Source organism: Sminthopsis crassicaudata, chromosome 3 (assembly GCF_048593235.1).
Source record: "Sminthopsis crassicaudata isolate SCR6 chromosome 3, ASM4859323v1, whole genome shotgun sequence".
Taxonomy (NCBI): Eukaryota; Metazoa; Chordata; class Mammalia; order Dasyuromorphia; family Dasyuridae; genus Sminthopsis; species Sminthopsis crassicaudata.
Window position 1 is genome coordinate 408,103,217 of NC_133619.1, and position 12,659 is coordinate 408,115,875.

A 12,659-nucleotide genomic window follows, 5' to 3' on the forward strand; every position below is an offset into this window, starting at 1 on the left:
AAGAGAGAGTGAGAAAGTTGCTCAATGTAAGACACAGAAAAAGGTATGTTTATAGATAAATGACAGGTGCAAAATGTACAGATAGAAAAATATATAACTCCATTTTGGTAGAAGGAACAGAATAGTTGGTAAATTCTCCATACTTGATTCAGAAGCAATGATTAGACCTTGTGCTCTGATAACATATACATATATCTTTAGTGTCTGAAGCAAATCTTATGTTTCCATTAATTTCCATTACCTAAGGCAAATAATTTTACCTCTGAACCTCAGTTTCCCCATCTATAAAATGACGGGGTTGGAGAATTTGGATTCTGAAGTTTTTTCATACACTACATCTATACTGCTCTATGGTCTTCTCCAGCTCTTATTGTCACATCTCTTTAATCAACATGTAGGAAAATCACAATCACTGATAAAGAATAAGGATCAATGATACCTTATTTTTCTTTAATTCCATTTCAAATTTGCTTTTTTCTTGTATTATGTCACTCTCTGTTTTCTTTAACTGTCCAATAAAAATAGAAGAAATTGATGATTTTGAAAGCCACTGACAAGATACTAGAAACAAACTACATGTCAAATTATAGCATCCTCTCAGAAAAAGTCAAGAAGGGAATTTATGAGACAGAGCAGGTTTTACAAACCAACCCTGAAATTAGAAATAAATATATGTGTATCAGATTCTATGGGTTTCTTCCTAACTTCTCTGACTTCTCCACCATACCTTAGGAAGATTATTTTGGGAAAACCTCATCATCTGCCATCTAGGGGAAGGGGTGGAGAGAAGGAAGGGAAAAGTTGGAACAGAAGTGTTTGCAGGGGTCAATGTTGAAAATTACCCATGCATATGTTCTGTCAATAAAAAGCTATAATAAAAAAAAAGATGATCACCATCCTTTTAATGTTCATTCTAGAAATTTTTAAGCAATACAAGTTAATTGTCACTACCCTTTATCCCTATGATTGGAGGATGGAATATTGAGCTTCAAAAACTTCTTTTGAGGAGCTATTTCTCAAATAGCTACACTACTCTGGGACTTCTCCATCTAACACCTCTACAAGGTACCTTGCTTCTTTATCGCACTTTTCCTGATTTTTTCAGTCTTTTCTTCCCTCATTAGATTGTAAACTCCTTTAAGGATAGTGTCCATTTTTTTATATTTGTAGAACTAGCACTTTGTATAAGTGGCACATAGGTGCAAATAAATATTTACTATTGACTTAACTAATTTGGAAGATATAGCAGTTCCCCTTTAATTCCCTACTGCCTTACTCACTTTAGGAATAATCACTTTTTTAAACCAGCAGTTTTAACTAACAATATAAACATACAATATAAAATTATGAACCACTGTTTGCATTGATTGTTTTGCATCTGATCAACACACATTTTATACTGAGGTATTTTCTAAGTATAGGTAACACAAATAGAATAAATGGATATCTGCAAAAATATATAAAATTCAAATTTCTTTAAATTTATTTTGCTAAAAAAAATACAATTAATACAATTAACCAGTCAAACTTATTTAGTAACTTTTACTTTTTTAATGTAATTTTAAAACAAGAATGACACCACTAGAAAATATGTCTGATTCTACCTCCTTGTGTAGATTCTCTCTTCCCTCCAATAGAGATTTTCTTTCTTTTAGTGCTACTTCCAGTTCACTTCGCAATCTAACAATAGTACACTCTTGTAGTTCTTTTTGCATTGCTGTTCTCTTTTCCACTTCCTTTGCTTTTTGGCTACATTTGCTGTGTTCAAGGTATAAGGCATTACTGCAGGGATATAACAAGTTAACATGGAACAAGCTGGTAAGATTTCTGCTTTAAAAGAAATGTTAAATATAAGTTATTTTTTAACATGTTCATTCCTGAAGAAAAATGATGAAAATATTACAATGACAATAATTGGTACCATCTTTTTCTATATTTGTTAGAATGAAATATGGTTGAACAGAACAGTATCTTCAAGAAAAATAGAAAGCCAAAAAAAAAAAAAAGGTGAAACTAACTCACAGGTATTTCTGAAGTTGGGTTCTTTCATTCTGAACATTTTGTAATTCTTTCACAATACTAGCCTTGGTAGCATCCAGCATTAAATCTTGTTCCTGCAAATTTTGAGTCATTTTTTCTTGCTCTGCCTAGGAAGAAAAAGTTAAACATGACAGTAACTTGGATAATTAAAGAAGGATTAATTAATAGGAACCCAATAAACATAATTAAAATAATCTGAACTTTTAGAGAAGAGCTGGTAGAAAAATGAATGTAAGTAGAATATTGTTTTGTAGAATATCATTTCAGTTTCATGGCTTATTCCCCTCCTAGAGTTTTATGTCCCCCCAGTGTGCTGCTTGAATTTTTCTTTACATAATGTTTTTTTTTTCCTCCTTACCATCATGGCTCAATTTCTAAATCTATTTTGAAAAGCATAGTATTCAATAATGTCTCATATGATGATCATAAATAGCTACAAAAGAAAAGAGCAGCAGTATTTAATCTTAGGCCCCTTGACCTCAAAACTGACTTTTGTAAAATAGCCCCAAGCTTTAAATTGTTGTTGTTTGTAAATTCAAAGGTATTTGCTTTATGTATTAAGAGGCAACATGGTAAAATAAGGATTACGAACTTTAAAACCAGTAATATCTAGGTTCAGCCATGCTTCTGATATATTACTAGCTAAGTGATAGGACAAGCCATTTGAGTTTAGTGCTATAAGCCAGAAGTATCAAACACAAAGTCAGCAGGCCCATGACATTCTCCACTACTGCCCAAATCAGAATAAAATATAATTGGTAAATACTTAATAAAATAAAAATACAATATGATGTTATGTTGTTTTTTGAGTTAATATGTAACCTTCTGGTTTTGTGGCCCTTTTTCTATTTGAGTTTGACACCACTGCTCTAGGAAACTCTCTAAGGCTTTAAGTTATAGAGAAATCTGCTTTGGCAGAAGGAGTTCACTCACTTGAAAGTTCCTTATACCAATGAAATAAATAGATCTATCTTTGCTTTATATACATTTAAAAACAAACCAACCATATTGTTTCCAAAAGAAATATCCTAATTTTCAAAATGAGGAAACTGATAAACTAAAACTATAAGCAATGAAATTAACTTGTATTGCTTAAAAATTTCTAGAATGAACATTAAAAGGATGGTGATCATCTTTTTTTTATTATAGCTTTTTATTGACAGAACATATGCATGGGTAATTTTCAACATTGACCCTTGCAAACACTTCTGTTCCAACTTTTCCCTTCCTTCTCTCCACCCCTTCCCCTAGATGGCAGGCAGTCTCATACATGTTAAACACGTTAAACAATATCTTAAATACAATATGTCTGTACATATTTATACAGTTCTCTTGTTGCACAAGAACAATAGGATTTAGAAAGGTAAAAATAACCTAGGAAGAAAAACAAAAATGCAAGCAAACAACAACAGAAAGAGTGTAAATGCTATGTTATGGTCCACACTCATTTCTCAGTATTTTTTCGCTGGGTATAACTGGTTCTGATCAATTGGAATTGAATTGGATCCTCTCATTGCCAAAGATAGCCACTTCCATAAGAACTGATTCTCATATAATATTGTTGTTGAAGTGTATAATGATTTCCTGGTTCTGCTCATTTTACTTACCAGGTGATCATCTTTTAAAGGAAGAGTATATTAAAAGCCTGCCTGGCTTCAGCAAAGAATAGTTCATGTCAGAATAACCATATTTTGGTTGGGCTTCCATACACACACACACACACACACACACACACACACACACACACACACGCATGCACAAGCTTACTTAGACTTTACTAAAGCTTGCTTATGGAAAAAATAGATAAAAGCTATAAGATAAAACAATTAGATGCATTTAGAACATTTTGAATGACAAAAAATCCTGTGAATTGTTCAATTACAATTTTTCAGAAGATCTCTAGTAGAAGGTACGTCAAGCCTTCATACTTCTGAATCTCCTCTGTTGTTGTTGAACATTTTTGTGAGTATTTTGGATAAAGGCAAAAATGGCATGCCTATTAAATTTTCATATGATATTAAGCTAGAAGGATTAGATAACATATGAAAGGATAGACAAGATCCAAAAAGATCTAGAGATGCAAACAATACTAATGCAAACAAGATTAGAAGGGAAGTAACAAATTGGGAAAATATTTTTAAAAGGAAAGGTTCTGACAAAGGTCTCATTTCCAAAATATATAGAGAACTGACCCTAATTTATAGGAAACCAAACCATTCTCCAATTGATAAATGGTCAAGGGATATGAACAGACAAATCTCAGATGATGAAATTGAAACTATTTCCTTTCATATGAAAGAGTGTTCCAAATCACTACTGATCAGAGAAATGCAAATTAAGACAACTCTGAGATACCACTACACACCTGTCAGACTGGCTAAAATGACAGGAACAAATAATGATGAATGTTGGAGGGGATGTGGGAAAACTGGGACACTGATACATTGTTGGTGGAGTTGTGAAAGAATCCAGCCATTCTGGAGAGCAATTTGGAACTATGTCCAAAAAGTTATCAAACTGTGCATACCCTTTGACCCAGCATTGCTGTTATTGGGATTATATCCCAAAGAAATACTGAAGAGTGGAAAGGGACCTGTATGTGCCAAAATGTTTGTGGCAGCTCTTTTCTTAGTGGCTAGAAACTGGAAGATGAATGGATGTCCATCAGTTGGAGAATGGTTGGGTAAATTGTGGTATATGAAGGTTATGGAATATTATTGCTCTGTAAGAAATGACCAGCAGGACGAATACAGAGAGGCTTGGAGAGACTTACATCAACTGATGCTGAATGAAATGAGCAGAACCAGAAGATCACTGTACACTTCAACAACAATACTGTATGAGGATGTATTCTGATGGAAGTGGATATCTTCAACATAAAGAAGATCCAACTCACTTCCAGTTGATCAATGATGGACAGAAATAACTACACCCAGAGAAGGAACATTGGGAAGCGAATGTAAATTGTTAGCACTACTGTCTATCTACCCAGGTTACTTATACCTTCGGAAGCTAATAATAATGTGCAACAAGAAAATGGTATTTACACATATATATTGTATCTAGGTTATACTGCAACACATGTAAAATGTATGGGATTACCTGTCATAGGGGGGAGGGAGTGGAGGGAGGGAGGGGATAATTTGGAAAAATGAATTAAAAAAAAAAAAAAAGAAAAGAAAGAAAAATGAGCGAAAGAAGGAAACAGCAAACTGCTCTAGTATCTTTGCCAAGAAACCCCTAAATGGGGTTATGTAGAGTCAGAAACAACTAAAATGAGTAAACAATCCTGGGAATTAGAAGTTACTATTATCTCTGTTTTACAGAATAAGAAACTGAGCCAGAGAAATGTTTAATGATTTGTCCAGGATTACATAGCTAGAAAGTATCTGAGGCTTGATATAAACTAAGTCTTCCTTTGCCAGAAGAAACAGATATTGATCAATTTGCCTACTGAGATATTATCTAGCTGCCTTTAGATAAATATCAGTCTCAGTAAATAAACATTTATATTTATCTAAAAAAAAAAAAAAAGATCTAGAGATGCTTCAGCATTAGTTTGAAGAGATGAAATTCCATAGGAATAAAGGTAAACAGATATAGGTTGAAAAATATCAACCCCACAAAACTATCAACCTCCTAACATGGGAGAGGATATGGTTAGAAAATACTTTATATGAAAAAGATCTGAGAGTCTTAGACAACTACAATTTTATAAATCAGCAATATGAGGTGTTGTGGGGAAAAAAGCTAATAAGATAGGCTGTAACCAAAAAATAAGGGGCTGATAGTCCCATTTTATTCTGCCCCTGGTTAAATCATATTTGGAGCATTTTCTTTATAAAAGGACAAAGTTTATAAAGAATATTATGAAACTGATACTATTTCTAGAGGAGCAACCTAGATTGTGAAGGGCCTTGGGTCTTTATATCTCATAAGAATAATTTTGAAAAGTTGGTGATAGTTAGCCTGAGTCAGTAGGCAAATAATAGCTGTCTTCAAATATGTGAAGTGTTGTAATGTGGAAAAGACATTCAGACTTATTCTATTTGACCCCAAAGAGCAGAACTAGGAGCAATGTAAAGAAGTCAGAGACAAATTAAGGCTTAATGTCAGCAAAATCATCCTAAGCAATTAGAACGACCATACCGTGGAATGGAATGCCTTGGAAAGAAATGTTGTGACCTACACTTGTGGAGATCTGGTTAGCACCCTGGGTACTTTGGAATCAGCCATAAATCAGGATAAGCAAAAGTTTTTATTCTTGGTCTTTAGTGGTAGAAGTGAAGAGAGTGGATGTGTGGGTTCTCTGCAACCTCACTTTGTGGTCTCTCTCGAAGAAGTGAACCTGGTTAGTCTCCCTGCACCTCCTAGTCCCTCCCACAATTCTCTGTATGTACCAAACGATTGGGCCAGCACAGGATAGTGGGAAGGGCCATTTTCCAAGCATATTCTTATAGAGTACTGTCCAATTGGTAATTAGCCTTTAGTGTTCAATTGTCCTATCTCAGTGCATTGGCTCAAGAGTTTCAGCCCTTTACATACACTAATGGAGAAAGTGCTCCCATTGATAAGATTGTAGATATATATAGAAATACTGAAGTAAATTATATGGATATTGAACATGATAGAATAAGTGAATAAAGTATTCAAGAAATGATCCACCACAGAAATTTACAAACTTAAAAATAAGCAGAACTTATTTCTACAGTGTATAAAAGAGATTTACAGAATCAGCAATTTTTAGGATTAGAAAGAACTCCACTGGTCACATAATTGATCTCATAACTAGAAAGTAATTCTCAATATAACATTTCTGATAAGTAATCATCCAGATTCTATTCAGAGATCTCTAATGAAAAGAGAATCATTTCTTCCCAAAGCATTCTATTCTATTTTGTTATAATTCCAATTGATGGGATTTTCTGGAAAGAGGTACAGCATGTAGAGGGAATGACAGAAGCAAAGCTGTATAGAAGGGAAAGGACTTATGTTATCATTCAGTATATTTTTGAGAAATCCTTAATAGGAAGATAATTATTCTTCTAAGATAATATAATTTTATAAAGCACCAAAAGTATAGAATTCTGGAGAAATATGCTTGAGGCAAGGATTCTTATAACAAGGTGTTAACTCAATGGAATTGATAAAACAATAGTTATCTAGTTTAGCATGGTGACTAATACTTCTGTAGTTCAGTATAATTGATTTAATCTTACAACAAATAATGATTCCCTAGTGATATAATGACTGGCTTATACTCAGTATGATGAATGTATTTAACCGTAATGCAGTATTTAAGAGGTCAGAGTCCGACCTAGAAGAGGACTCCAAGAGACTTGAAGACAGAGACCCTCACAGTGACTGGCCTGTCCTCCTTCACTTCTCCACTAAGACCAAGGCCCATCTGAAGAGCCTCCAGAAAGCTGACCAAGCCCCAGGCAAGGAGACAGACTGTGAAGAAGACAATAAAGACTTTTGGACTTTCTCTGGCTATTCTCATGGTGATTATTCTGCGGAAAGGAAGGTTGGTCTAAGATCTCCAAAAAGCGAACCAGAATATTACGTAAAAGTAAATGAAATCATTGTTCAGAAAATGAGATGTTGTAATTAATTTTTTAAAATTCATTTTCATATTTTATAGTCTTAGCCATTCAAATATCCCAATATTTGAGTTATTATGGTTTCATGCTAATTGTATTAGATAAGTAGTTTAGTGTTAATTGAATACCTTTAGAATTGCTTGATGATCTGCAATGAGTCTGATATTCTCCATAGTAACTGTTTGAAGTTTGTTACTCAGATCTGAACACTGTTTGTTCAAGTGATCATTTAACACCTAAGCAAAAAAAGATACATATTTAGAACTTAATAGGTTAATTTAACACCTAATAATTCATTGTCCTTAGATAATTCAAGGGTTTATTTTTTTTATTTGGTAGTTCTAAAGTTTTATAAAATATGTCAAAATGTTATTTAAACCCCCTTGAGTGGATCCACATTTAAACAAGAACCATATCCATTATTCACTAGACCAGACTGAAGCTTTCAGAAATTGACTAACTTTATATTCATTATTCTAAACATCTATCCATATCAGCAAGGCTTCTGCAACAATATGAGAAGAAATAGATCAATTTTACTATTTACTGAAGGTTGCTGTAATTTTTAACATAGGCCCTTAAACCTTTTACTGGAATGTTTCCACAATTTTGAAAGGAATATCCAGAGTTATTCAACCTAAAGAACTGAATTTCTCACATTCTTTACCACTAATACCTGTATTAAAAATGCAAGATGAAATCATATTCCACAAGATTAATGTGTTTTAAGAAAAAATACAGTGGCAATATAGAACAATGTAGAACAATAGTCATACTTGTATTTTTGAACACTTAAAATTTTTATTCCAAAAAAAAAAAAGATAGGGTATTTTCTCTTATTACCTTTAAACACTATTCACTTTTGATACTGTATTTATTCTTAGCAAAAATTCAGATAATGACCATTTATATCATTAGATAATTTGGTTTGAGCAAAGAAGAATTAAATATGAAGAGACAGTGGGGGAAAATAGCAGGCAATATAGTAACAAGCAAAAGAATGAAACAAAACAATTTTAACAACTAATTTTTCCTTTGGCTTCTTAAAATACAGGGGAAAATGAAAATAGAAATAAAAGATACTAACAAAAGATTAATATAAAATAAAAAATGACAATATAAAGAAGAGAAATTTTTCAAAGATCAACTGAAATAGCTAACACTGAACATGATAGGTAAAAACAAAACTGCAGACTTTTTATTTAGATATAATCATAATTTAATTATTTATTTTATTATAATTATTTAATAACACTTACCTTATAAAATATATATATATATATGTATGTATATATATTTGAAATCACAATCTAGCACATTCATTACAGAAAAAAATATAAAAAATTCTTATACCTCAATGCATGAGAGAAAGAATAAAACGATAAATGATCCTAAGGAAAGTTAAAAACAAAACAAATTATAAAGGCAAGTACAAATATAAGTAAAATAGAAAATTAAAGGATAATTTGGTTGACAAAATATAAGACTAATGAAATAAATATAAAGACAAACTACTGGCAAATTTAGCAACAAAAAAAAGAGAAAATGAAAATCCTTTCAAATAAAAAAAAAGAACAAAAAACATAGCTTAGGGAATTCAATACAGCATATTCTAACAAATTAGATTCTATTTTAAATTATATTCTAACAAATTATATTCTAACAAATTAGCTGCAAATATGTAAATGACTTAAGCTGATCCAAGAATAAATCAATAATTTTAAAGAGACAATTCAGAGAAAACAAGTAAAACACATCATTTTAAAATTATCTAAAATACTCAGATGGATTTTTACCTTAATAATTGAGAAGATCTCTACAATATATCAGAATGCACCAATCCATCCTCACTAATTCTGTATGACACTTATTCATTTCTTTCCCAAAATTCAATACAGGCAATCCATATAACATTTTGGAAGCCTACATATTTTTCTGATAACACCTGAGCACCAGGGGAGTACTTTTCTTATTGCCAACTTTTTCCAAGTGAACAACTCTTTTTATCACACATATCTTGTTGTTCTTTATTCCTAGGGATTATATGATAGCACCATCCTGCTCCTGTTCAAATCTGAACTCAACTCACTGTCCAATTATACTGTTTCAATCTAATATACAGTTTTACAGGGTATCACATCCAAATGCATGTTAAAATATGTTCTAGGCATGTTAGGATTCTTACAAGGTGCTAAATTGGTTGTCTAATTTAGCATGGTATTTAACAGTTCTCTAGTTCCGAGTTCACACCTTTCACATCTTTCACACCTTTAAAAGAGCATATAAAAGAACAAGCCCACTGGGAACTCCAGGAGATTCAGAGTCAAGATTCATTCCCACTTCCACCTTTGTGCTGGATGGAGATATTCATTCAAGAGCTCTCAAAAACCAAGAAGAGAGGAAGGCCTCCAGAAAACTAGCCAAGCCCCAAATGAAGGAAATAAGATTTTGGAAGAGATAATAAAGGAGTTGGACTTGGCTGCATTTGGGACTATTGAACTGAACTGAAACTAAGGCTGCCTCCAGAAGCTCCCCAAGGAACTTGCTCACAGAGAACGATTACAATTTAGAGAAAAGAACATTACACAGGCATTTATCCATTTGGTCTTTCCTATATGGATAGACTGGCTAGACTCCTTGAAATGAATATAGATCACTTCTAGTGAGCTTTGCAAAGTCCTGGAGTTTATAACAATTAGTACAAAGTCATCTGCAAACAGCAGGATTTGGAAGGCCTCACCATCTATGGGAAATCACAAGATATCTCTCTTCAAACTCAATTCTGCAGTGGTTTTCTTCAATAAAAGTAATGAATACTTTTCACAAAAGACATTATATCTGATATTTGTCTTATAATATTTATACCATTTATAGTGTTACTTATTTATATTACTACATCTTTCAAGGAATTCTAAATGATCTTGATATGTAGATAGGAGACATCTTATTGTATAAGAAAAACTCATAAAGTGGTGTTTTGTTCTGCTAAAAACAATTTTTCATTATAATCAAATAAGGACAATAAGTTCTTATATTCTCTTTATATTTCAGCTAATTGTGACATAATAAAAATTTGGTCCACTGTTGGAATGTCAGTTGTAAAAGCTTATTTATCCTTAATAATAGCCTCATTAAGGATGGCCTTAATTTTTGTATGTATTCCTCTTTTAAAAATTTTGTATAGATGCAAGAGTAGGCAGATAAATTGGTAGTAAACTTTCAGTATAACACTTTGCCGTTTTCTCATCCTCCAAATACCTTATATATTGATCCCTCAGTGTACTCAGAATTCTTTCCCCTCCAGCATATATTTCTTCTTTATATACATATGTACTTAATTCAGTCTTTTTACTGGGTTTTTACTATTTTTTGTTGTTTTTAGTGTTTTCTTTCTTTTTCATAAACATGTTTGGGACTGTCATGTTAGGGTACACATTTAGTGGTCCAACTATTCTTAATAGGGAAAATTTTGTTTAAATGTTTTGGGTTTTTTGGCAAATATTTTCCCTTTTCTTTTTCTTTCTTTTTTTTTTTATAGCCCTTTCATTTTTTTCCTTGAATTCTTTTGGAATGACTTCATTTAGTGGAATATCTTACCAAGCTTTCTTTAAATTGATTTTACCTGTCACTCCCTTAATTTTCTTCGTGAAATCCTGCTCATAATTATACATTATCATTGTATTAGAAATGAGTTTGTATTCAATATCCTGTTTCCTTTGGTGTCATCTTTTCTCTTTGATAACACAACTACTGGTTTGATGACTAACATCATTTCTGGATATTGAATATATTTGATTTATATTCCTGAATAATATTATTAGAATCAGTTTCAAATTACTTTAATTGCCCATTTTCCCCACTTTTTATTTTCATTTTTTTCAGGGATTAGTAGTTTCAATTGTATACTTACCTTTTTTCTCATTCTTCTTGTTCTTTTAAAATTTCTTATTTCTAATGAGTTGATGAGCTAACTGTATACAGCTAACTGAGAAGTAACATCCAAAACAATAACAAATCTCTTCCCATTTGTTAAACTATAAACCTTTTTTTTTCTTCATGGTTTGATTTGGTGCTTGCCAAATCATTTTGGCTAATGACTACTTAATGTTTTTCAAAGAAAAATATGATATAGTGGATTCATGATATAGTGTCATCAGTCTTCTGTATGAAATAAAGTCTTTATCCTCTTCCATTCCTTCTTGCTGAATTACACTTTCCTATATATTTCTCCCTCTCTCCATCTTTCCCACCTTTGCAATGGAGTCATCAAATGTCAGAGCATTCTTTATTGAATTTCTCTACCAATTCAGCTTCAGCAACCAATATTGGTACCTTAGATGCAGTAACTTTCATGCAGAATGCTACTCAATACAAATACACAGATGAATCAATAATCTCAGTGGTGTGGATATTTGAATGATTCAAACTACAATTTGCCCCTTCCTGTCCATCCTGTGTGACATATTTTCTTGTTTTCTCATAAATTTGTTGCAGAGATAGGAAACAGAGGCTTTTGTTTCCCTAATATCCCAAGAATATCAATGGAACAGTGATGTACTTTCTACATCATTGAACCAACTTTGTGATAGTAAAGTATCTTCTATGAAATATCCAGAAGGCTTCAAAAAACCTACCTCTTCCTTTTGCCTATCCCTATCAAGGATGCTGTCAATATATGTATAATTTTTTTTAATTATGTAGATGGGGGAAGCTAGGTGGTACAGTGGATAGAGCCCTAAAGTCAGGAGGACCTGAATTCAAATTTGGCCTCAGACATTTAACACTTCCTAGCTGCTATGTGATCCTGGGCAAGTCACAACCCCAATTGCCTCAGGGGGAAAATTTAAATAGACATATATAGGTTAGAATAGATTTGTGCTATCTTGGTCACTTAAAAAATTAATAGTAGAGTCTGAGATTATTCCATGTCTTTGCCATCTTTGCCTCTTTCAGATACTTTAAAAATAGATCTTTCATCACCCTCAAAATTATGGCCTCTGGGTATGAATGTTTTAA

The 12,659-nt window shown here is 32.4% G+C and overlaps 1 protein-coding gene across 1 annotated transcript in view; it reads right to left on the reverse strand.

The window, feature by feature from the left end:
• Positions 1–12,659, reverse strand: part of CCDC150 (coiled-coil domain containing 150) — a 107,088-nt gene that overhangs the window by 75,128 nt on the left and 19,301 nt on the right. Inside the window, exons 10-13 of the mRNA XM_074302807.1 lie at positions 7,772–7,879; positions 2,023–2,147; positions 1,605–1,782; positions 440–508 (exon numbers count right to left, since the gene is read on the reverse strand). Coding sequence (XP_074158908.1) covers positions 440–508; positions 1,605–1,782; positions 2,023–2,147; positions 7,772–7,879 — 480 coding nt within the window. The remainder of the gene's footprint in view (positions 1–439; positions 509–1,604; positions 1,783–2,022; positions 2,148–7,771; positions 7,880–12,659) is intronic.